Source organism: Cupressus sempervirens, chromosome 11 (genome assembly GCF_028749045.1).
Source record: "Cupressus sempervirens isolate cs-2001-9-10 chromosome 11, ASM2874904v1, whole genome shotgun sequence".
NCBI lineage: Eukaryota > Viridiplantae > Streptophyta > Pinopsida > Cupressales > Cupressaceae > Cupressus > Cupressus sempervirens.
Window position 1 is genome coordinate 482,517,978 of NC_143128.1, and position 27,730 is coordinate 482,545,707.

The 27,730-nt window shown below is 37.2% G+C and overlaps 1 protein-coding gene across 4 annotated transcripts in view; it reads left to right on the top strand.

The window, feature by feature from the left end:
- Positions 1-27,730, top strand: part of LOC149530480 (O-fucosyltransferase 38-like) — a 77,957-nt gene that overhangs the window by 13,370 nt on the left and 36,857 nt on the right. The window contains exon 2 of one of the 4 annotated variants that reach the window (XM_089808755.1): positions 13,671-13,845. The exons of the other annotated variants lie outside the window; for them this stretch is intronic. Coding sequence (XP_089664881.1) covers positions 13,671-13,845 — 175 coding nt within the window. The remainder of the gene's footprint in view (positions 1-13,670; positions 13,846-27,730) is intronic. 4 annotated transcript variants of the gene reach the window in all.

Genomic DNA, 27,730 nt, shown 5'->3' on the forward strand with positions numbered 1-27,730 from the left:
GTAGTGGGGTTGCATGTGATTCTAATCTACTTGCATCATCTAATGTCACTGTCACCGATGATGTTGATGTTGATGATCTTATATGATGCAGCGTCATATATCATTGAAGCGTAATTAGTAATTATTAAGCGTGTTCTTTTAATGTTGAACCAATGAACAATAAGTTGAATAAGTTGTCATAAAACTCATGTTATGACATATTATGAATTTTTAGGATTAATGGCAGTATTGATTTTGTTTAGCTGCAGCATGTATGATCTGTTCTATTCTGATGCTGATGATCTTATATGATGCCTATATCATTGATACGTCCTTAATAATTACTAAGTGTGCTATTTTAATGTTGAACCAATGAATGCATTGAAATTTTGAATAATCTGTCATAAAGTTCATGTTTTGAGATATTTTGAATTTTTAATATTAATGGCAATTTTGAGTTTGTTTACCATGTATAATCTGTGGTATTCTGAATTTTGATCTTGTTTTTACTTTTAAGCCTGCAAATATTTATATAGTTATAATTTTTATGTTTTTCTTTATGGCCGTACCCAAACGTACCCAAACTGCCCCCCAAAAATTGTCGTACTAGCGTATCGTATCAACGTCCCTGTACCTATATCCGTACCTGTACCGGCAACTTAGATATCCTCTACCATTTCATCTAAGAGGTAGCCACTCAACTTAGCCTCGGTAGGGGATTCAAATCTTGGACCAGAAATAGTTACGACATCTATCATGCCTTGCCAATAAAGAGACCTGCCACAAGTAGATTATGTTTAGATTTAAATGACAAATCATTATGTAATATGAATCTATGATTACACAAGTAGAAATAATTAAAATTTAACTTTAAACTTAAATAAAACAAATAAAAAACAATTAATTACCTGGCTGCAATAAATGGAATGTTGCAAAAGTACCAAAATTTGCAAATTTGTTTTCTGGCAACATCAAGAATCTCCTTGTTCAAACCCATGCCCTCAAGCGAGGGTTGTGAGCTAGGAGTAGTGCGCGACACAAAGTAACTAACCAATTTGGACTTCCGCACTCTAGGCTGAAATTAAATGGGACCAAGCTCAATATAAGAATGACTAGCACTAGCACAAGCAGTAACACTAGCACTAGCACTAGGATGAAAGGGAGGCGTAGAAGAACCCTCTCAAACACAACTTGCAGAGGCGGCTGTGGGAGCATGGGAGCCAACAGCACTTACCTGTTGAAGTTGCCTTTTCTTATTTAACTTCTCTTGTTCATATTTTTCTAATGCCACATAACAAAAGTGCTTTTGCCTCAACACTTTGTTGAGTGTACAAGGTAATATCATGTCCAGGTATGCCAACAATATGGCATTTGAATCTATAGATGTCACTAGAATTTATAGCTTTACAAAACATACATTTTGATTGATGTTTTGTTCTTCTAGGAAATTCTTCAGTATATTTCCTATTAAAATAACCTTCATGTTTCTTTTTAATGCTCATTATTATATCTTATTATATCTCTGTAATTATTAGAATGTTTCTAATATTTAGGTGTAGTCTAGAATAGAATGTTTCTATTCTATTTGACTCCCCTCTTTGTATATATAGATCAGTTTGATCTCTGATTAATTCATTCAAGTATTCCGCCATTTACATTTGTAACATGGTATCAGAGCTAGGGTTTAAACCCTCTGTGCAAATCGATTGAAAAATTGTGTCTTCAGCTACTGGCGTTCTTGGAAACTTGTAGCTTAGTCTGTAAGTCACAAATCTGAAGGTCATTTTTTCAAATCTGGAGGTCGTTTTTTCAAATCTGTTCACATCTAGATCTCAAAAAGTGGGATTTTTTGGTTGTTTTTTTCAAAAACGGGTCTGTCTATCCCTGTTGGATATTCTGCTCGCGTTTCAGCTGCTGGGTTTTGTTGTTTTTTTCACCTACAAACATCTTTTTTCTGCCTTTTTGACCTTTTTGGCTGCCGACTGTTATTCTGCTCGAAACCCTAGTTTTTGACTTCGGAAATTTTTTTTGAGCACATATTCTTGGTGGGTTTTTTGAAATCTCAAATGGGTCTTCATCAGATTTTTGTGGGTGCCTCGTTTTTTGTGCCTCGATTTTCGAGCCAGCGGATCCGGATTTTGACAACATTTTATTTCTAGGTTTTTCAAGCTCTTTTCTGGTTACTTCTCCAATTTTTTTGGGTCTTTCATTTTCTCACCTCGAAGTTTGTACCATTTGAAATATTCACATATTATAAGCATCTGTATCAGCAGCATCAAAAGTTGGACTCAATTAAACAGCACGCCAATGCTGCCCAACACTCAGAGCAGAAAGAATCTATCTACCATGCCTTTATGGCCAGCATACCTGCAAATCATGTGAAATCTTCTGCTTGGTACATAGATTCTGGTGCCTCCCGACATTTCACTCATAGGCGTGATTGGTTTGTTGAATTCACTCCCTATTCTGACTTAGTAATCTTTGGAGGCGGTGAAGAATACAATATTGTCGGCAAGGGCAATGTTCAGATTCAGTCTGGAGGAAGAAAACTCATGTTTCTCAATGTATGTTATGTTCCTGGCATGAAACATAATCTTCTGTCTGTTAGTCAGATTATGAAGCACTCTCCTCAGTTGGATGTCGTTTTCAGTGGAAATAAGTGTTCGATTATTGATCGTGTTTCCCGCACTACCCTTGCTTTCGGTCTTGAGGATCATGGTATTTATAGGCTTGTAGATTCAGGCGATTCCCTTGAGCATGCCTTCATCGCCGAATCATCCGCTCTCAGCAGTCTCTGGCATCAGCGATACGGTCATCTGAACATTCAATATCTAGCACAACTTGCTCGAGATAATTTAGTCCATGGCCTACCTAATATTCAGACCCAGAACCATCGCGTTTGCGGAGCTTGCCAAGCAGGGAAGCAACATAGGACACCATTTAAGAATGGTGAATCATGGCGGGCATACAGAGTACTCCAGCTAGTCCATGCTGATGTATGTGGTCCTATGAATACTCCTTCTATTACTGGGAACATGTATTTTTTACTCTTTGTGGATGATTTCAATCGCAAAATGTGGGTATATTTTCTTAAGCAAAAATCAGATGCCTTTCTTGTATTTCAGCAGTTTAAAGCTCTAGTAGAAAAAGAGTCTGGTTCCTCCATCCGTACTCTTAGGACCGATAATGGGGGGGAATTCTGTTCTTCTACTTTCTCTGCCTTCTGTACTACTCATGGCATTAGACGTCAGTTCACCACACCTCACACCCCTTAGCAAAATGGTGTTGTAGAGCGTCGAAACCGTACCATCACAGAAATGGCTAGGACTATGCTAGAACATAGAAATGTTCCCAGAAAATATTGGGCAGAAGCAGTATCCACAGCTGTCTACCTTCTTAACCGGTCACCCACCCTTGCAGTTAATCATAAGACTCCTGAGGAAGCCTGGTCTGGTCGCAAACCTAGGATCAACCATTTGAAAGTTTTTGGCTCTCTGGCATATGTATGGATTCCTGATGCCAAACGCACTAAGTTGGATTCCAAAAGCCAGAAACTTATGTTTACAGGATACAGTCACACACATAAGGCCTACAGATTGATTGATGTAAATACTGATCGTTTAATCTTCAGTCGTGATGTTGTGTTTGATGAGGAATTTGGACCATTTCCGCTCTCTGACTCCCCACCACATTCTGAGATTCAGTCTTCAGCAAACTCTGACTTGGGTTCTTTTATTTTATATGAGTCATCTGATGCTACTGATACACCACCTCAGTCACTTCCAGATAATACAACTCCTGCTCCTGCTTCTCATTCAGCTATTCCGTCAGCATCTGATATTGGCTCCTCGACTCTTCGGCCAAAATGGTGGGCTCAAACGATTAGTGATCTTCGTCCCGATGAACTCATTGAGGGTAGAACCTCCAGAAATAAGAGCCTTCAGCACAACACAGTTAATATAGCTCTTATGGCCAACATCCACAGTATTCCTGAGCCCCAGATATATGCAGAGGCCAAAGGAATTCCAGAATGGGAACAAGCAATGGATTCTGAGCTTCAGAGTCTTCAAAAGAACCACACTTGGGTTCTTTCAGATCTCCCTCCTGGGAAGAAACCCATTAGCTGTAAATGGGTCTATAAGGTCAAGTACCATGCAGATGGTACCTTGGACAAATACAAAGCTAGACTTGTTGCTTGAGGATTCACTCAGCGCGAAGGCATTGATTATGAGGAGACATTTGCACCGACAGCCAAGATGAGCACTATTCGCATTCTTCTTGCAATTGCAGCTCAGTATGGTTGGAAAGTTCATCAGATGGATGTGAAGAGCGCCTTTCTCAATGGTGAATTACAGGAAGAAGTCTACATGACGCAGCCCCCAGGTTTTAAGGTTGCTGGTTCAGAACACAAAGTATGTAGACTCCAGAAGGCCCTCTATGGTCTTAAACAGGCCCCTAGGGCTTGGTACATAAAGATTGATCATTACTTGGTTGCTCAAGGATTTTAGCGTAGTTCGTCAGACAGTAATCTATATATTAAACACTTTGGTAATGATATTTTTTTTCTTGTTGTCTATGTGGATGATTTGATCATTACTGGAAATTCAGAACATTTGATTTCAGAAATCAAACAGGATCTATGCAGAACTTTTGATATGACAGATCTCGGATTGCTTCATTATTGTTTAGGTATTGAGGTTTGGCAGACTGACAATAGTATTTTTTTGTCTCAGTCCAAGTATGCCAGAAATTTGCTTGATAGGTTTCGAATGCAGGATTGCAAATCTGCCTCCACTCCAATGGAGACTGGTCTGAAATTGTCCGCACAATCTGTTTCTCCTCCTGTAGATGAAACACTCTTCAGGCAGCTAGTAGGTAGTCTCATCTACCTTACTACTACTAGACCTAATCTCAGTTTTGCAGTCAGCTACATCTCACGGTTCATGACAAACCCCAAGACTGATCATTGGATTGCAGCGAAACGTGTGTTACGCTATGTACATGGTACTTTAGATTATGGTCTTCTTTACACAAGGAGTACTACTCCTCAGCTCAGTGGATTCACTGATTCCGATTGGGCCGGCTCAGTTGATGATAGGAAATCTACTTCTAGCTATGTGTTTAGTATCGGATCTGCAGCAGTTACTTGGATCAGTAAGAAGCAACAAGCACATGCACTCTCCTCTACAGAAGCAGAATATAGAGGAGCTGTCAAGGCAGCTTGTGAAGCAATTTGGCTCCGACAGATGCTTGCAGATATGCATATTCCTCAAGCAGGTTCGACTTTTTTGTATATATAGATCAGTTTGATTTCTGATTTATTCATTCAAGTATTCCGCCATTTACATTTGTAACATTTCCAAGCCTCATCTTTTTTACCCATTATGGAAAATGAAAGTTAAGGCTGCTGCAATAAGAAAATTCAATTAAAAACTTAGAGTATTGAACTAATAAAAGAACAACAAACACTACTTTGCAATTTAGTAAAAATAAAAAAAACATTCAAGATTCTGATTTACAAATGAAAACTAAAACTATTTAACAAAAAATGAAGAAAACACTAACATACAAGAAAAAATCAACTCTTACCTCTTGCAAATGAGTTGAGGAATGTTGCTATTGACTCATTAATGCTCCCAATGCAAACTTGTGGCCTCCCCAAATTGATTTGTGATCTCCTTGATGCTCTTCTCTCTTGCTGGTTGCAAACCTGTGGTTTTTCTTTTCTCTTCCTCTCTCTCTCTCACTTTTTCTCTATCTTTGTCATACTAAAGAAATAGGAGGCCCTTTAGGGTTATCAGAAAGGCAAATGTAAAAAAAAAAAAATCATTGTTATTTTTTATTTTTTTAAGTCACTAATCAAGCTTGCCGCACAACCAATTTCTCATGGCAATTTATGACGATTTATGCACGTATCGTGATTTAGGCAATTGACATGGAAAAAATTGCTGAGTTGATCACCCAACCTATTACACTAGCTTTAGTGCTGCTCCACTCTCTTGAAAGTTGTACTCCATCAAGTTTTAGTGCAAGCTAGTGAAGAGAGTTACTCTAGCTCTAGTGCTGCTCTACTCTCTTGAAAGTTGTACTTATACCCCAATAAGATTTGTAAAGGAAGTGGTAGGATAAAACAATTAAATACACCAATTTACATACATAACATCATTCCCACATCATCAAATACCCCCTATGAGATTATGTCTTGTACTCAAAATATGCTAGCTCTATCCACAAAAAAGATAAGAAATTGTGAAGTCAAATCCTGCAAAACTTCTTGCAAAGGTCAAATTGGTGATGGGTCCTTATGGTAATATGTTTGTAGATCCCTTTGAGCTACATAGGGGGTTGCCCCACTACTGAGTTGCTTGTTGTGGTGACCAGATTTATATTTTATTGGTCAGTAGAGTCGTCTCTCCTCCTACAATACTTGCTGGGATTTGAATAGAATTTGTTACTTTCATAGTGTCCTTCAATATGCCTATCAAATGCACCAATTGCAATTTGACCACTTCTCTCAATTGTTTGATTTGTGCTTGCATTCTTTGTTGCTGATATTATTTATGAAGGGTTGAAGCTGTACTTGAACTTTTGTAATGTCCCTTGCTGGCTGGGACCTAATTTTCCCTAGACTTCCCAACTAAGGTATGGATGTTGTTGCGAAAAGTAATTGTCAACTTAACTCCCTGATTTAGAGCCTGCAATCGGGTTACTTTCAAAAAATAAATAAACATACCATCCCACTGTTAGAAATAGATCATTTTGGGGGGGGGGGGGGTGTGAATCAGTATTCTACAAACTTTTGCCCACAACTGGCTATTGTTAATTACTTTATAACTTGCATATGAAAGTAAACCAACAATACTGAACAGTAGTGACGGAGTCTATAAAGAAGTTCTGGAGGTATGTTTTATATGCCCTCATTGATTATGTTCCCCTGGACCCTAGGTTTGATCGGGTCAGAACTCACCATTTTGTGATTTTAAATCATTTTCGCCATAAGAGTAGAATTTCCATTCCCTTTTACCTTCTCACTTCTATGAACAAGGCAATCTCTAGTTTCAAGAAGAAAGCCACTGTAAACCTTGCTTTGCATGAGGGATTATTGCTCCTCATCCATGAGCATTTCAAAGCTCAGTCTATATGCAATAACCCTCCTCAAGTTGAGGATGTTGACAAAGGCAGCTCCAACTTTTCTTCAGACTTTGATGACATTGAGAGCATTAGCTCGGAGGAGGAGAATGTTACCTCAGGTAAGAAGAAAAAAGGTCAAGACAGGAAACAGTCCATAGCTACAACTCCTAGCAGGAAAAACCCTAGGGATCACGACCAAGCTCAAGCAAAAGAGAGTTATGCTGAGGAGGAGGAGGAAATGGATACGGAAGATTCTGACAAAGAGTCGGAGGAGGAGTTGGAAGAGGAGAAACTTGGGAAAAAACGGAAGAGGGAGGTAGTGAGAGTTGAGGAGACTAGAAATCAGAGGACGGATGCTATTCCTCTTCCCCTCTCCCCTGTCCAGTCTCAGCCTCCTTCGGAGGAAAAAGTGAATGTCATCACTGGTGAGAACGAGGGGGAACTGCAGGTCAATAATAGAAGAAAGGCCTGGAAAAATTTCAATGTGAGGACTGCTACTATGGGGATTTTTAGGGAAGTTATGAACCCTCAGATCCTGGTGGACAACCTGGAGCAGCCTAGGCTCAATGAGCTCATAGACCCAGCTATCTTGGCCATTTCAGACAACGCAAGGGAGACTGGAATGAACCTTCTAAATAATGCCCGCAGTAGTATGATTGACAACTTCAGATCAATCAAATGGCTCTTCCATGAGTTGGAGGAAGTTAGAGAAAGGGTATCCCAGATGGAAAGTACTAAGAATAAGACAGGTATTGACACCAGGAGGACCAGGATAACAGAGAAAGCTTAAATGAAAGGAGATTTAGAAATCTTGAAAACTACAACCACAACCTGGCAAGTCAGATGATTTCTCTCCTGAGTTCGATGAATGACAACATCCAATCCCTTGCTGGTAAACTTAAGGATAGGGGCTTGCTGGTGGAGGAGGGAGGACAGAACAGGGATAAGGCCAGGCCGGATGATGACAAGGCCACAATCAGTACGTTCACCAGTATGGATCAGGGCATGGAGAAGGTCCAGGATCAAATGGCAAAGGAGCAACAAAAGATAGTCGAGGCAGCTCAGACTATGCAGGAAATGGAGAAGATAACTGAAGACTAGTTTTCTTGTCTTTTGTTTTTTCGTCTTTCTGGCTTTTGGCTTTTGGACAGGCTTTCTGTAGTCTGTTTTAGTTTGTTTGTTTTCTGGCCTTTCTGTGGGCCTTTGTTTTGGGCTGGGCCTTCGGGCTTTTTTCAGCTGTTGGACCTCTGTTTTGGCTGGGCTTCTTTTGCTTATTATCAGCCTTGTTTTTTGTAAAACTTATGGGTTTCAGGATCCCTTAAAACCTGTTTATCTTATCAAAAACAATACTGAACAGTAAATATAACCATACACAAAGAGAACTCATAATACCATTATTTGTTAACAAGGGAAACCTTGGCAAAGGGAAAACCCCGGTGGGGATGATACCCACAAGATGATCCACTAAACAAAAGAATCTTGTTAAGGATATTGACTTTGTTAGGAGTCTATGAATTACATATAGTGTTTCAAGTTCTTGTTAGAGGACTAAGCCCTGTTAGAAGCCTCAACCCTGTTAGGAGTTGGTAGAGAAATTACAATGAATGCAAGAAGAGCCCACTGATTCTTCACAAGAATAAATATACATACATACTGTCTCACTGCTGTACTTTGCACTTGCTAGCATCATACAAAGCTCACATATATATCCTTCACAATAGTTCGCATCACATACATATCACATTCGCTTGATAACTTCTCATCACATCACTTCACATCTTAGTTGTGCAAGATATGATCTTTACTTATACCTTGCAAATAATAAAAACTCTTGATTAGTCGACCTTGATGCTTTCACATGCTTGACTGATTATAAAATAACTTTGGGTAAACATCTAGAATGTCGGCCCAACATGATTAAGTAATTATTTTGTTACCAAAATAATTCCTTAAGCCGTACAGTTCCATTTACTAATGCGTTCTGTTTTGCTCTTTTAATTACTTGTATTGGTAATCCTTCTGTAATTTTTGCCGTACTGTTCGTACATATCTGTGCATTGACATATGTCATCATAACACTGTCATCTATCACTCCTTAATTGCACATGAGCTAACTCAAAATTTGTCCTCCGTACATACCATATCTGTCTCTGTACTGCTGTAAACTGCCTAACACTTAGACAATTTTCTAACTTTGATTACATCATGAAATAGCAAAATGAATATGTTGCCATAAATGACAATACTCATACATCTACCTAGCCATATTGCCAACAATCTCCCCTTTTGGCATTGATGGCAACATTTGGAAAAATTGGCTAAGTCCCAAAATGATGTCATACAGAATAATAACTACAAAAATTAACTAAACAAAAATTGCTTGCAAAACTTAAAAATTTTATTCATGTTTTGATGGATCGTTACATTCCTGATCACTCCTTTACAATGATATCTTAAATACATAGCTAAGCTCCCCCTTACATATACATATACAATTCTACATACTTCTCCCTTACATATACAAACATGTACATACAATTTTCCTTACATACTTCTCCCCCTTTGACATCAATGGCAAGGTGTCAAAAAATTTGTACACACAAAACTATGTTGACTTCCTCTGATCAACTTGACATTTTGGATATGCAATTTGTAAAATCAGCTTTCAGCTTACAAAATCCTTCTTCCAGTTTTCCTTGACAGTATTAGATATACTGATGAGTGCGCAAAGTGCATAGGATGCCACTTCCACTGCGTTGAAGTCAGTATAAGCATATTTGTCATAAGATGCCTTTGCTGCTATACACTCTTCTAATTGCCTCTGCAAAATGATAACTTCAGGAGATAAATATTCTTTAAGGATAGAGAATCTCTTTATTACCTTCTCCTTATCAGATTCATTGCCTTTGATATCATTGTGAATCCTCTCCATTTTTGCTCCAATAACTTCAATATTTGCCTCAGGTTGCTGCAATCTGATAGTGAGTGTTTGAAGCTCACTCATTTGGCCTTTGACCAGTTTATCAAAATCTGATAGATGATTGTACGACATTGCACATTGTCCATACAACTTCTTACTTTCATCTATGCTCTTCCTTAGCTCTTTAATGTACACATTCAATGCCTGCAAGTCATTCCTGACATTGTTGCATACTGTGTCAAACAATGATGCATCATGCTTTGTCTGTGCTTTTACTGAAGCAATTTCAGACAAGGTAGTGAACTCTGCATCAAAAGATCTGATCATTTCTTTAGCCTTCTTTTGAAAGTCTGGTTCTATAACTGTGGACTGTACTGTCTTCTGCATTTTGTCTAGAACTTCTGCCAATGTTCTCTCCAAAGTCTTCACAAACATATTCTTCTCAAGTGGCTTACTCAAGGAGCTCATCAAACCCTTCTGGTCATCGTCATCATTGAATATTGTTGCTGCTGTTGCTAGAATGAGTGAGACTGCTTTCAATTCAGTACTTTTCTTTTCATCCTCTTGTCTTTTCTTCTCCTTCTCTTCTCTCATTCTTTCTTCCTCAACTTTCTTTTTCTCTGCTTCTAATCATTCTCTCTCCTTTTTTGCGTCTTTCCTTTTCTCTTCTTCTTTTTCTTGTTCTGTTCATTTCTTTTCTTCCTTCTTATTCTTTTCTTCTCTCTTTCTCCCTTCTTCTTCTGCCTTTAACTTCTTCTTCTTTGCATTTTTCTTTGCTTCTTCATCAACCTCTTCATCTAAGTTGGAGTAGGCAGTAATATTGCCAACAATGTTGGTCCCATATCCAGTTGGTGTCCTTCCTTCTCCAACTGCCTGTTCCACTGGTTTTTCTTAAGTCTCTTCATCAGACTCCTCAGACTCACTGATTTGCAATGTCTTCCTTCTCTTTCTGGGTCCACTAGAGGTTTGCTTGACCCTTTTCTTGGGGGTTGGTGCTGGTTCTTGCTTAACCTTCACCAATCTCTCAGATTTCCTCTGCGTAGATGTTGTTGTCACCATCATTAGATTTCCTCTTTTGCTGACCAAGTTGTAGCCTGATTGGCTGTACTGGCACAATTGCTGTATAAGGTACAGTAGGTATTTGTGAAGTAGGCCCTGCTATTGTCACATCCACAGGTGGTGCTGCAATAGCAATAGGTCTGGCTGCGAACACCTCAGTTTTCCCTTTGGCCTTCATCTCCATTGCTATGCCTTTGATTTCATTGAATTCTTGCCTCCTTAAGAATATATTCTATCTTCTTTTCCACATTCTTTTTGATCTTTTTACTATGAAGTTCAGGATGAACTTCCCTCATCTTCTCTTCATAAGTACCCCATCTTGGACATTCAGTGTCTCTTTCAGACTGCAATATAATCTTTGGGTATCCTTCAATGAGTTCTTCACTCATTTCATATCCCATGGGTTCAATAAAGTTTACTCTAGTTTCCACTGCTTTCATACAAGTAGTACCAGTCTCTACCATAAAACATATGTCATCTTTATATTTCTCCACCATAGAGGTAGGGGTTCTATATCTTTGCTTTATTTATTCTATGAGAACAAAAGAGATAGAAATCAAGATAATAATTTTAATAGACATAATAATCAACGAGCATGGAACAATGGACAACATAATAGAGGAATTCAGCAAAATGGTGGGAATACTAGGCAACCTTATTGGCTGAATCAGAATAACAATAATCAAAACATCCAAGGACATGTGGCGCAAAATCAAGGCAATAGAAATCAAATGATGAGGCAACCTATGGCAATTGAATGCTATAGACAACTTGATTTCAATGGGATTCAAGGATATTCGAATCCTATTTCAAATGACTTAAGGAATGCCATCCCAAAATTTTCAGGAAATGGAACTGAATCAGCTGAAAGACATGTTATTAACCTAAAAAATGTGATTGAAGATTTTGAGGAGGATCATGAAGATGTATTTATGAAATTGTTTGTTCAATCGTTAACCGAGGATGCTGCGGAATGGTATAGAAGTTTGCTAGATAGATCCATATCTGGATGGTGTAATTTCGCAGATCAGTTTATCGAGCAATGTGGGGATCACACTGATACATCTTTTGCGTCACATGAATTAACAAGCATTAAAAAGAATTCAAATGAATTGGTGTCAGAATTCAACAAAAGGTTTAATAAGGTTCTCAACAGGATTCCAAGAGAAACTAGGCCGGTAGATTTATTCTTGATTGATTTTTACTTAAGTGCCTTTGATAGTAAAACTCACTATGAAATAAGATCTCAAAGACCTTTTTTGCTGCCTCAAGCTTTCAAAATTGCTATGACTATTGAAAATGATAGGAAGGCAGCAGGAAGAGTTAATAAGAGGGATGATCCAAAACTATATAAACCACAAAACCCTAAGAAGGACAAACTTAAAGAAATAATGGACATGTTGAAGGAGATAAAAGTCAAACAAAGCAGAAATGAGAGGCCATCCTTTAATAGAAATGACAGAGTAAGATTGCATGATATGCCTTACAACACGAATTGGAAAGATGGAAAACCAGAAAGACTGATTCATACTAAAGATACACCTGATTCTTTGAAGAAAGTAAATATCGTTGATGATGGCCCATGGTGTGATGCTTGCAGGCTGCCCCACGATCCTAATCATTGTATTGTTGCGCAAGCTATTTTTGAAGAAGAAAATCAGGAAAGTGAAGAAAAACCCATAGTCAACACAATATCATCCGAACCATTATGGGGGAGAAATGAAGACAACTCTACAAATGAAGACCAAAATGCTGATTGTTATTATAGGGGTTCTAACCAGCAGCGATGTGCTCAACAAGTGTTTTCAGATGAGGAGGATAATCCTACCTTTCACAGATTAACACTAGAAGAAAGAAGAGCTTATGCTATTGCAGTAGTTGAGCACGCTAAGCATACTTACCAAAGAAGGAATAAAGACAATAGTGCTGATCAAGGAAGTCCCGCTGGTATATTTGCGAGAAATCAGCAACAGACGGAAGCATCTAAAAGGCCTGGTAAACAAACCCAAGCCAAACAAAAGGAAGGTAGTCAATCTTATAGGATGACCAAGCAATGAGTCGTGCAAACTAATGGTAAGAAAATATCTGATTGTCATAGTTTTATGAGTCATGCTTTATCTCAGTTGAAAATTGCTGTGCCTCTAATGAAGATGATGAAATTTTCTGATTACAGGGATGAGACTATGAAGATATTATCTAGTGTGCAAGATATTAACAAGAAGGATGATGTTAAAAATAATGAAGAAACACCTATTGTATATTTAGGAACAACATTAAATAAAAGGTCAAATCAAGTAGACCCATTCTATTTAACACTGTTGATAAATAATAAATTGGTAAAGAATTGTATGATTGATTCTGGCGTAGCAGTCAATATCATGTCTGCTGATGTAATGAAAGAAATAGGTCTTAAAGTTGATACTCCTTTTGGAAAATGTTATGCCATGGATAACAGATCTGTACTTGTAGTTGGAATCATTAAAAGTGTTGAATTTCGTTTTCCATCATTTCCACATATATCATACAGAACTGACATTACAGTAGTTGAAATAGCAGCAAGTTATGATATGTTGTTATCTAGGCAATGGTCGAATTTGGTTGGAGGTCGTGTGCAGTTGGATCTATCTTACGCTACCATACCTGTGGGAGGCAAGGAAATTCGAATTAAAAGGGAACCCCAGTCATACTATTTGGTCGAGGATTATATTCCGGATCCTGAGGTTAACTTTTGTAATTCGAACATGGACAACTTTCAGGTAAGCATAACTAAACCTATTTCTAAGATTGTTGATCCAATTTCTATTTATGTAAAAGAAAATTGTAATGATATTTGGCAAATGTTTTTTGATGGCGCATGTAGTAAGGAAGGAAATGTGGTTGGCATTATTTTTGTTTCGCCATCAGGTAAAACTTTTAAATTTTCTTTCTTACTAAATTTTGAATGTACTAATAACATAGCTGAATATGAGGCGTTAATTATTGGTCTGGGTATTGCAAAAGTGTATGGGATTAAAATGGTTGCTGTCTTAGGGGACTCGGATTTAATTGTTTGACAAGTTAGGCATAAATTTTCAACTAGGAACCCAAGGTTAAAACAATACCGAAACTATGTGTGGAATTTGCTAGAATTTTTTGATGCCTTTTCAATTAAATGGGTTGATAGATCAATTAATTATCTAGCTGATATAATGGCTAACCTAGCTATTAGGCAAATAGATATCCCATTTGATGAAGTTATTTAGGTTGAAATAAAAAACCTTCGATACCAGACAATGTTCAAAACTGGCAAGTTTTTGAAGACGATAAGGATATCATTAAATTTTTGACTTGTTAGGAAGATTATGAAAGCCAATTCATTGATTGGAATGAGTGTGTAGAAGAAAAAGAAGGTAAGGAAACATTGTTTGGAAAGGAAATAATGCAATTAAAAACAAATAAAATACCAAAGGGTCTGGTTGCTTTAGAATAAATTTTTGATGAAAAGGAAAGTCCAAAAAACAACAAATCTACTAAGATCCAAAATGAAATTGAGGAAATAAATTTGGGAAGTGAAAGTTCTCCCAAATGGGTTTGCATAGGAAAGAAATTGTCATAAAAAATAAGGGCTGACCTTATTGCTTTATTAAGAAAATATAGGCATGTTTTCGCCTGGAGTTACGACGAGCTCAAAGCATATAGGGAAGATTTGTTTCAGCATGAAATTCCTTTAAAACCTGATGCCAAACCATTTAGACAAAGACAACGTCCTATAAATCCAACCTTAGCTCCAAAAATGAAAGACGAACTCATCAAATTAAGAGATGCTGGAATTATAAAACCTATAAGGCACTCTACGTGGGTTTCAAATTTAGTTCTAGTAAGGAAGAAGAACAGAGACATACGGTTATGTATAGGTTTCAAAAATTTGAATATATCTTCCCTTAAGGACAATTATGCGTTACCTAACATGGAAATTTTGTTGCAAAAGGTAACCGGTAATGAATTACTATCTATGATGGACGGATTCTCAGGTTATAATCAAGTTAAAGTTAAAGAATCCGAACAATATAAGACTGCTTTTACGACACCTTGGGGTACCTATGTCTATGCTAGGATGCCTTTTGGGCTAACAAATGTGGGAGCTACTTTTCAAAGGGCAATGGATGTTGCTTTCGATGGATTAATTGACTTAATCATGGTTGTTTACCAAGATGACCTTATCGCTTATTCAAAGAAAGTAGAAGACCATTATAAGCACTTAGAGAAGATTTTCGTAAGGGCCCTTGAATTTGGAATCTCTTTGAATCCTAAAAATGTCAATTCGGGGTAATTGAAGGAAAATTGGTAGGTCATATCGTCTCTAAGGAAGGGGTAAGAATTGATCCTGAAAGGGTAGCAACCATCGATAATATTCAGATACCCATAACAACTAAGGGAATCCAATCTTTCTTTGGGCAAATCAACTTTGCGAGAAGATTTGTTTCTAACTTTGCTGAAATCGTCAAACCTATTTCTAAGATGCTTAAGAAGAGGGCAAAAATTGTTTGGGATAGTGAGGCTATAGGGGCATTCGCTAAGATAAAGCAAGCTATAAAACAAGCCCCGGTTCTGAAATCTCCTGACTTTAAGAAGCCATTCCAATAATTTTCGTTTGCCTCTTACCATACCATAGCCGTAGTTATGCTACAAAAAAATGATGACGGGTATGAACAACCAATTGCATTCTTTAGCAAGAGTTTACAAGCCACTGAATTAAATCATGACATAAATGAAAAACAGGCTTATGCTCTTGTTAAAGCGGTGAAATCTTTTCGACCTTATTTAGTAGGAGCTGAGGTTATCGCCTATGTGCCGAATGCTGCCATCAAGGACATATTTAGACAATTTGAAACTACTGGAAGATGGTGTTGTTGGATAAATCAAATCCAAGAATTCAATATAGATATTCAGATTATAGAATTAGTTAGAGGGCAGGGATTGGCTAAGCTTATGGTAGAGTCAAATTTGGAAGTCGTACAAGTTAACTAAGTTTATGGTGATCAAAATGTTAGTATTGAGAGATGCCCTTGGTACACAGATATAGTATGTTAATTGCAGCATACTAAATGTAGAGATGAATTGAATGAAAATTAGAAAAGGACTATTAAGTTACAGGCTACGAAATATGTTTTAATTCAAGGAGATTTGTATTGGAAAAATCAAGATGGGATTCTATTAATTTGTTTAGATTTTGCACAATCAAAGGTTATTCTCAAGGAAATGCATGAAGGGGTTTGCGGTGGTCATTATTCAGCCAGGACTAAGACAAGGCAAATAGAGTCAGCAAGAAAAAAAGACTAGGAGCTGCTTGCAGAGGGGGCGGAGGGGAGTAGGGCAAGACCAACAAACCAAAACGGACAACAAACACCTAAACTACTAGCAAGCATGAGGCTTGCACATTATTCCAACTACCACTACGTACAACGAAAACTTATTTACAATATTTACAAAGGTAGGAAAAGAACCTACCAGAAGAACCCGAAGAAAGAAGAAGTTATGCAAATCCATTTACCGGTTGGGAGAAATAGGAGCCTTTCCGAATCAACAAAGCGTACCTCAATGGAACAGCTCCAAACCATAGTTTGATGATGACTCTTTCAGTGTCAAACTTCAAACTGACTGCGTACATATGCTGATCCAACACTCTTTTCCGAACAGCCATAACTCATCATAGTACTCATCTTCACTTAAGAATTGATCCTTCACATGGGCAGGATAAGACTCTACTTCAAGTTGAAAAACATGAAATGTAGAAACCTCACCTAAAGGCGACGGACAATACCCAGAAATACTGCCATGAAGATTCAAGTCTTGCACATGGTCATGGTCAACTTGCAGCCATAATGACGCCTCCTTCAACATAGAATCAACCCTCGGATATATGTCTTCTTCATTTCTTTCAAGGAACCAACTGTCATCAAACACGCCATAAATTCCATCCCTTTGTCTTTCCAAGATGTCATCACATGTTTCAGTATTTCTCCCACAATCCACATCAGCAAAACTATGCATAGAAAAATTATCAATAAATGTTTCATTCTGAATCTGATTTAAACAAATATTTGAGACATTATCCCGGTTTGAGTGATGACAAGAATGTGCTTATGATTTCCTCTTCTTCATTAAGAATTTCATTCTCCAGCACATCAGCTGAGTCACCCTTAGATTGAAAGTGAGCTTCATATTTCCTTGTTTCAAACAGAAATTCAGCAAAGGTGTCTTTATCCAGAGGCATCTTTGCCTCATCTCTATGAAGAGTTGAATCACCATCAAAAGGGCTGTTTGAGAGATATCTTCTTGCTGAAGATATAACAAAAATTTGCCAATGATTTCTTCTTGTTGATCAAGTGATGCTTCAGCTGGACAGTTTACAAACTGAGTACTAATTTCAGTATCTTCATAATGAGAAAGAAGATTTTCTTCATGCACTTTCACTTTGTCATAGTTACATATTTCATCATCGAACATAACAAGTCTTTGCATGGGCTGACCACTGGTTTGTAAGCACGAGGAATTATCTACATTCTTCATAAAAATAGGAAGTTCATTTTCAGGCTGCATGTTATTCTGAATCCTTTCATGAAGAAGATTTTTAAAAGAAAGATGATCAACATCAAATGTGAAAGATTGAAAATCCGGAGGCAAGTTGTCTACTTTCTCACCAATAGGGATTTCTGAAACAAGAAGACTATCAATAGTCTTGAAATTGAAACTTTCAAGACGTGGGGAAAAAGATTTGAATGCACCTCCATTAAAATCAGCATTATCTACAAGGTCTGCTGCTGCAATATCTTCAGAATGAAAAGATTCAAGAAAAGGATCTTTTCCTACATTCTCATTCAAAGAACCAATACCCTCGCAATCTTTTGTGACATTTAAAGATTCATTTTCAGACAAAGCACCCCGAGAAAGCATTTCAATAGAATCTTCAGGCAAAGAACAATCACCATGATGCTCTACTATAAAACTTTCTACATGAGACGAAGGAAGATCTTGAGATAAGATTTGACCATTATTGCTTACCATTTCTCCATTGTTGGCACATATGTTCTCATTCGTTGAAACTGGATCAACATGAGGCTGGAGTAACTCTGGTTGTACTTCTTGGTCATTCATGACAAGGAGATTGAGATACATGGGTGAGACTGAGATAATGGGAGGTTCGTCATCATCTACCTCCAAATGCTTCTTCAACCGGGCCACCTTCTCTTCAAGGTTTTGCAAATCTTTCAACTTATGAAATCTTCCGCAGAGGCCTTTCCACAGCAGCCAAGATCTTGCATCATCTTCAAAGCTTATGTTTTTTTGGATACCTTTGGAAATACTTTCTGTAAATTTGTCCACAAAGTCATGTAACACTTTATCTTCAATTTGACAGAGTTCAAGGAGAGAAGGATCTGGCCTTGGTTTTCTCATAACTTCTATATTCGGCATGGTCTTCATATAGAGTCGCCAATCTCCTACACACAGAGATAATCATAAAACTGAGGAAGCAAAGGTTAGGCACTTAAATGTTCCCTTCGAATCCCCAGCAAAGTTGCCAAAAATTTGTTAGTGAACAGATTGTCCTTCGAGAAAATGCGTGCAAATCTGACCCTGAGTATCCAAGTGAAAGGACAAATCAACATCAACAGTTGGATAGGTTATCATGAGATTGATAACCTTCCTCTGAATTTTATCGGGTACAACTCCTCGTGTGAGATATTCAATGAATTAATTGCGGATGCTTTTAACCAGAAAGCACAAAAGAATATCAATCATCTATCCGTAAATACAGCCTAGATGCGTAAACCTTAACAACTAAAAGGTAAAGAAAAGTAAAGAACAATAGATGACACAAGGTTCATTTGCTGAATGCTGCATTACATAATGAAAATAAAGAACATGTCTTCTGTCCTCTTGAGAGAATTCAAATCAGAGCTTTGAAAGATGTTTTGAAATGATAGTGTAACAAGGAAACAATGATATTAGAATGTAATTTCAGAGAAAACTGAAAATGACGTAACAATCATAATTAGTGGAAGGAAAAATACATTATAATCAAAGTTTAATGTGCTTAACCTCCAGCCTCCCTTCCTTGACTGTAAAAGACCATAAAAACTCTTTTACGCATTACAACCAAACCATTATTTAAAGAAAAACAAAAACTCCTTTCACAATATTACATCAATCACCAAAATCTTATCTCTGTCTTAGACACACAATTCAGAAGAAAAGAAAAATCTGCTCATGCTCTGTCTCTCACAGTCTCTCAAGAAAATGGAACAATTTGGAAAATCTCCTTCCCTCCTAGAGCACCTAGTCTACAGTCCGGAAGCAGAAAAAGAATGGAACCCCTTTACACTTTTGCTGAGACATATTTATCTTTTTCCTTGTTGTCGATGGCTGTTTAGTTTCATAACTGATTCTTGAAAAGCTCTAATGATTTCCCTTTTCTATTTTATATTCCTATAAACATCATCTCATATCCTTACAAATACGGGGCCTCTATAATACATGCATAGACAATTGGCATCTTCAAAGTTTGAAAAGGGAAGTGAATATTAAAAAGGATAAGTGCCTATGTTTCTTTGTGTAACATCGTTTGGCTCAAATAATAGCTTCCATATGCTTTTATTTGCCAATCACCACATCTCTCGGGTTACCATAGATATGTAGCATGTTCTTTATATACATATCAACTACTTGCTGTTGCACCATAGTCTGTTCGGGTTCAATATTTACAAGAGGATTTGTGAATAGCATTGCCATTCCCTCTTCACAAACCTTTGGTTGACTACTTGTAATGATCCCACCTTTTAGCAGTTGACCAAGTGTGTGTGCGTTAGCCTTGTTCTACATGGTCCCGAGGGCTAACGAAGGGTTTAATGGGATCTTGGAGTGTTTTGGCCTAGTCATTTCCAGTTTGGGCCAAAACGAAGTTGATTTACTCAGTTTCAGGCATACTTACTATTTTTAGTAAGTCGGCAGGACACAGTGCAAGTCAATTTTGGTGATTGGATTCAATACTCCTCGGTGAGAGCTTTCCGATGAGCTATCACTCGCATTATTCGGAGTCCGATTGCTAATACATTTTAATGCCTGAAGTTTTATTAAAGTAACGTCTAGTTAATTGTAAAATATTAAAGTGTTACTTTAATATTTATTTTATGGTAGTGTGTACCTAAGGGAGACATAAGGGGTATTTTAATATATGTTTTATATATTACACATCTTTTATCCCACATTGCCCATATGAGTTGAGCGGAGCCTTGGAAATAGAATAAAAGGAAGCATTTGTGGCTTCATTAGGCAGGTTGAATATGAGAAGAAATTGGTGTGTGAGTTGCAGCTTTGTTTTTGGCATTTGAGGACGTCTATCCTCTCTTCTAACATTCTAGACGTCATTCCCTTGGGGTTTGGCCTTTGGAATTCTTTGTTTTTGGCTTCATTATCAGGCAGTTTAGTTGCATTTCCGGCTACAGGCAGATTTGATATTTTGCTCATATCTTCTTCACTACTTGTTCGACGCTTATGCCGCTTGGAGGGAATGGTATTATGAAGGTAGTGGACTAATTGGAGGACAAAGTATTGTAGCAGCAAGTTCGTAAGCATGGGCTGGAGTATTATGACAATATTGCTGAAGTAATTAGTGAGTTGATAAATCTGCCATGTATTTGGTTTTATGAATTCTGAAAATAACATTTTATTAGCAGCAGTTCATTTCCACTTTGCATATTATTGTAGTTTCTTTCTTGTTTATGTTGTATGATACCAATTCCATGCACGAAACACAACAAACAAATAAACGTTTGATTTCTAGAGTTATAAGGGCTTTTAAGAAGTTCAATGCAAACTGTTTGACATAATTCCTTTCAGCAATTTGGTTTAGTTTTTTGGGACATTCAGGGGTGCCCATTACAGTGGTATCAGAGCTTCCTTGCAAAGTCTTTCATAAAGTTATAACCGGTGGGTGCCCATTACACTACTAGAAGCAACAACTTCTCATTGAACCCAAGTTCTTTCCTCCTCCATTAGATATTTTAATTGAGATTGCTCCCTTCGGCTAGCTAGTAAGAGACGACTTAGCATGCACATCCTCTTGTCATAGATACAGATATTGTGAATATCTTTGGCAAAGATGAACGTAGACATCCAGGATCCCTATAAATACTTGCCTCTTTAGCTGTGCCTTCAGTGTCATTTAACCCGACATCACCATCAACTTCTAAAATGTTTATATTTTCCGTCATAACATTTATACTTCTCAGTTCACCATAGGCTTCCGAATCTCCTTTGTCAAAATATTATATGCATTGTTCATGATATAAAAGCCATAGTCAATGGCCATCCATCCCTTTCGAAAAAGGAGAGATCCGAGCTCACAAATTGATTTATCAATGCCCAGACCAATGTTTATTTATAATCTGCATTAACATTCCCCAATGATGAGTTTATACTGTGGAGGAACCCGCGGCTTCTAATACCTCTGTTGCTCCTTATATTTGAATGCGCAGTCAGAGACCACGCTCTCATTCAAAACTCGTTTCACGTCTCCTTTAAATAGTTCTCATTCAACAAGATACGATTCATCCTCCAACCAAAGCGAGATTAGCAACGGCTAGAATTGCAGTTCTTGCATCTTAAAGAGGTTGTCATGCCCGCCCTTGCAATACTCACAAGTCTGCTGCTCCATATCTATCCCTGCCGAACTGTTATCATATCATGTAGAAAAAGGATATGACACGACAAATGCTATTATTGGTATCAGTTAGCTCGATCGATTGCAAGGCACCCCATGGGATGACAATTATACCCTCTTTCTTGAAAGCTTTCTTAAATCTCTATCGAGCAGATCGGTCTCCTTGAGCCGGTGATTGATTTATCAAAGAAATGAAGACCATTGTTTTTATTGTGTCCACATAAGATGGCTTATATTTGCACGCGGATCTCTAAATATCCCCTGTTGATTATTGCATCCTTGTATCAATATGCTGTCTTTATTCTTTTCCAAAGTGAAAGAGTAATATCACTCCAAGCTATACGGTCCAATCGTTTAGAACAATTTGATCGTATGTGCGAGATCTTAATGCACCATAGAAGTCAAGTGCTTGATTTGGAAAAATATCAACTATTCCAACAACTTCATCTTTCAATATGCCATCATTTTGGTACAATTCGATGAACCATATTTATGAGATCTTCACATGTTGGCTGCCAATTCGTTTCACATAGCTAACCCTCTAGGTGTGAGTGGTCTTATAGTAATGAGCCGATAATTTGGATCCTTTGACATTAACAATTCAATAATCATAGCATCTGTCGGTGGACCACTGAACTTAAGCCTTGGCTCTAGCAATCCGGGTCGAAGTTTTTTTTTTGGGCATCATACAAAACCTTTGTGAGTGGATGGCTTGCCCACTTATTGACAGCGGCGTTAGTTCTTTGGCTAAAATCCAAGCAGAGTCCCATTTCTTGATAGTGTTACCTCATAATAGAATTTGAAGCACAAAACTTGGGCTTCAAGTTGTTAGGCTTCTATAGCCGGATTGCCATAATTACAGAAACAAGTGCAATTCCATCCACCAATGATGTATATAGAGCTTTCTATAATGACAAGGTAATCTTACTCATAACAAGTCTGCGGGGTTTTAGAACAATTTTAGTCTGGAGCTGAGAGGATAAGTATTTGGATCTTCGTAATACATATCAAGCACATCATCTTAGCCTGCACTTCTGCATCTTCTAAAACCATTGAACTGACTAAAACTGGATTATGATCAGAGACTGGATTTTGGTATTAAGCTGAACACAAATTCTGAACCATTCTGAATTAACAAATCTGCATGTTGAACCGATTTGAACCATCGAACCACTTTGAACTACTTAGAACTTCAGTTCGAAGTGGTTCAAAAACTTTGCACTTGAAGTTTTAAAACCATGATCGTATTGGGTGCTAACATACGTGAAGTACATTTGACGAGATTTGAGAAAATGCTCCTAATGGATCATCAATGAGAGAAACAAATGGGCGCTTCTTGAATTTGTACCTAGGTTTCTCACTTATATCACAAATTGACTGACTTGCCATACTGCTAACTGTTGATACTGAAAATTCCAACTTAAAGCTTCGTAAAATATCTTTAATATTGCCTATTAGGGCTTCTACAAGTTCCCACTTCGAATGCTTCACTTCTCATTTGAATTCACTATCAAATCGCTCATAAATTGCCCCAAGCTCTTTGCACGATCAAATGGTATTGAATATCTTATTCGCAATCCTTAAATCATTTCAAATTTAACTCCGCATTAAATGCACATTTGCTTCATCTTCAAAAGTTGTTACTGATTACCAGTAATCTCATTTTCTTCCATATGACAATTGCGATCATCAAAATGCTTGCGTACTCGACTATGGCTTGCTCTCTATGTCATCTACCTTCTACTGATAGGGCAACTTCTAATTCACATACTATCATTATTTTTGATTAACTGACACTTTACCTCTACTAAAATGCTTAATTTAAATAAGACGAGTCACAAAAAATTGCTGATTTCAATCTTCCATTAGGTACATCGAAATACTGCTCTTCCAAAACTATATGAGAACTTTCTAGATTAATAGCTTTCACAAATGCTTCCTTTATGACTGTTGTTGCTCGCATTATCATTTCTTCTATCATTTCTGTTATTGTTCCTTTTGTAATTAGGATTCGTGTTAAAGTTCCTTCTGTCCTTTCTGCAAAATCTTGTTGTCTGTTCAAAATTATTGCATAATTGACATACAGGTGCATTCCTTCTCTGATTGGTTCTATTCTGACTTTCAGGTACTCTGCAATTCCTTGCTATATGTCCAAGATTGTTACATTTGTAACATACGACTTGTTTCCTTTCACCATTAGATTTCTCTTCATCATTAGATCTGCTTTGTGATCTCCCTCTCTCATTACCTGCAGGGTTAGTATTCCTAAACATTCTACTATTTGCATTACTATTATCAAACTTAGGTTTCTTACAATCTACTACTTTATGTCCATAACCATGACAATTATAACAATAGAAATTAGTAATAGGTTTAAAAGACTTGTGAAATCTCTCTTCATATGACCAAGTTCATTGTGTATGAAACATTTACCTGTGAATTCATGTCTAACTTCCTTCGATGATTCAACTTGCTTAGGTTCATCAACTTCCTTTGTTTTCTTTGGTTCATCATGTTTCGCAAACAAATCAACTAGTTCAACTTCTTTAGATACTTTTGTAGTTATGCTTGATTCAATCTTACTCAGATTAGATTCTTTAGGGGACTCAACAATTGGATCTGGTTTTTTTCTAATTTCAACTTTCTTGGCTGATTTTTCTCCAATAAGATATCCAAAGCTTGTCTTATCATAAGAGTGTCTCTGGCGAAATATTTGTTCATCAATTTTCTCACTGCTGGTATAAAGCTTCTCTAACAGTTGTTTAGCTTGTGTTAATTCTCCTTTCACAATAGTGTTGTACTTTTCTAATTCAACATGTTCTATCTTAATACAATCTAGTTCAGATGTTACTTGACTTAATTGGGATCTATGGTTTGCATTCTCAGATTTTAGATCTGGTTCAGTTTTGCTATCATTTTTCTTAAACTTAAGTTCAACAATTTTCAACTCACGCTTCAAAATCTCATTTTCTTTCTTGAGGTTTTCTATGTCATCAGTGTCATTGGTCTGGTCTTTCGATTCCTTTCTAGATCTCAGATCATCAATCTTGTCTTTTAGTTTCTCCAATGTAAACTTTTGCGTCTTCATACCTATCTTCCAGGTTATCTCTTTCTTCAGTAAGAAGATCAATTTGCTCAAGAGCTTCTCCAAAGTTTCTCTTCAATTGTACCATATTCGTAAGGATCTTACTCAAGTTGTTAAGCCTCTTCTGAGTAACTGTGCTCTAATACCAACTGTTAGAAATAGATAATATTGAGGGGGGGGGGGGGGAGGGCGAATCAGTATTCTACAAACTTTTGCCCACAACTGGATATTGTTAATTACTTTATAACTTGCATATGAAAGTAAACCAACAATATTGAATAGTAAATATAGCCATACACAGTGAGAACTCATAACACCATTATTTGTTAACTAGGGAAACCTTGGCCAAGGGAAAACTTCGGTGGGGATGATACCCACAAGATGATCCACTAAACAAAAGAATCTTGTTAAGGATATTGACCCTGTTAGGAGTCTATGAATTACATATAGTGTCTCGAGTCCTTGTTAGAGGACTAGGCCCTATTAGAAGCCTCAACCCTGTTAGGTGTTAGTAGAGCAATTACGATGAATGCAAGAAGAGCCCACTGCCCTAACATGCAATATACAAATAAGATTCTTCACAAGAATAGATATACATACAATATGTCTCACTGCTGTACTTCGCACTTGCTCACATCATACAAAGTTGGCATATATATCTTTCACAATAGTTCGCATCACATACATATCACATTCGCTTGATTACTTCTCATCACATCACTTCACATCTTAGCTGTGCAAGATATGACCTTTACTTATACCTTGCAAATAATTAAAATTCTTAATCAGTCGGCCTTGATGGTTTCACACGCTTGACTGATTATAAAATAACTTTGGGTAAATATCTAGGATGTTGGCCCAACATGATTAAGTAATTATTTTATTACCAAAATAATTCCTTAAGCATACACTTCCATTTACTGACATGCTTTGTTTTGCTCTGTTAATTTCCTCTACTGGTAATCCTTTTGAAACTTATGCTGTACTGTCTGTATAGATCTGCGCATTGACGTACCTCATCATGATACTATCATCTATCACTCCTCAATTGCGCATGAGCTAACTCGAAGTCTGTCATCCGTACATACCATATCTGTCTTTGTACTGCTGCAAGCTATCTAACACTTAGAGAATTTTCTAACTCTGATTACATCATGAAATAGCAAAATGAATATGTTGCCATAAATGACAACACTCATACATCTACCCAGCCATATTGCCAACACCAACAATACTACAAATAGAATTCTAATTCATCATTATATAATATTAAGAGTGTACATAAGGAGCTCATTTGAAGTTCTACCCAAACAACCCATTGTCATTATGGAGCACCAGCTGGGAGATCATACGAAATGCTTCAAGCTGTTCTACCCAGCCTAGGAGTACGGAAAGACAACCATCGTTTGGCGTCCCAGCCCCACTTGGGATGTCAACTGTAATTGTTTCCTAACTACTTGCATTTCCTCATATGAATCATCTCCTCTTCAAAATGGGATGGCCAATTGGATGAGAATATTGAAGGGATCATTATTTTTAGTCTATTATGCATAGGCACAATCATAGCAAGAATAACAATAAATAGAAGAGTGCGTGTGTCTATATATATTGTAATATTTTATTTCCTAACAAATGAAAGACCAATAACAGTCAGACGATTCATTATGCATTATACTTCATACCAATATATTGGATAGACATATGAGCTGCTGATTGATATTTTATAAATAATGAGTTCAGCACTTTGCTTAGACTGAATGCTCAATGATTCTCCTTCACCAATGCTCTGACTCTGTTAATGTTTGAATTATTAATATAGATTGATTGAATTGATGGAAGAATTGGTTGTTGGTTTGTTTTGTTTGATTTTCAATGATGTTTGATGGATGATTGAATAAATGGGAATTAATAGAGCGACGAGTAATGATTGAGCAAGTGCTGACATATAAGTCCCTTGATTGCTTGGAATGATTTCTCCTTTATATTTTAATGGTGATAGGATCAATACCTTTCATGAGAATTGAGTCACCACTTTCCATTTTTTCCTTTCGAGAATGATATTTCCCCCCCAAATTGATCCCTTTTGGATCCTCCTTAAAAGAAACCTTCTCCCCTTTATATCTTCCAATGTGAGGGAGAAGTGACATCTCTTAATCATGTTTGTCCCTTGGCAAGAGTCATGAACCAGCCTATGAAAGAGGCCTGACCCTTCATCATTCCTAGTCTTTGAGAGTCACAACCTTTTATGATTACAGCTCTTTAAAAGAGTCTTAAACCATCATCATTGCTGACCTTCAAAGAGCTACAACATTTCATAATTACAACCTTTTGAGGGATTCACAACCCTTTTCATCATTTTACCCCTTGGGAGAGTGACGACCTTCATAATTACGAACAAAGAAGCAATAATCTGCAAAAATACAAGTTCCCTGATCTATCGCAAACTATGGAGCTTGCCAATTTTTTCCCCAAAAAATCACGATCCATGAAAAAATAGTTGACCAATCATTGACCTAATTTTTGGTGGTTTTTTACATTCAAATTACATTTAAATCATGTTAGAACTCCTAAAAACAAGAAAAAAATGTGATAACATCATTGCAAAAACCTATGGAACCCTAGGAAAACTCACAAAATTACCAAATCTCAAAGTTAGGGCTGAAACTGGAGAGAATCAAAATCAATGCAAAATTTGTATGTAACCAACTTGTCATTTTGCCCTTAGTCTTCTTTCTAACCTTTGGAAAACCATAAACATAGGAACAATGATGGTCATCGATTAAATTTGAAAGGGCCTCAATCATCCTAAATGGCGAGGGCTTGTAAGATAGTATTGAAATAATTGATGCATTTCTTT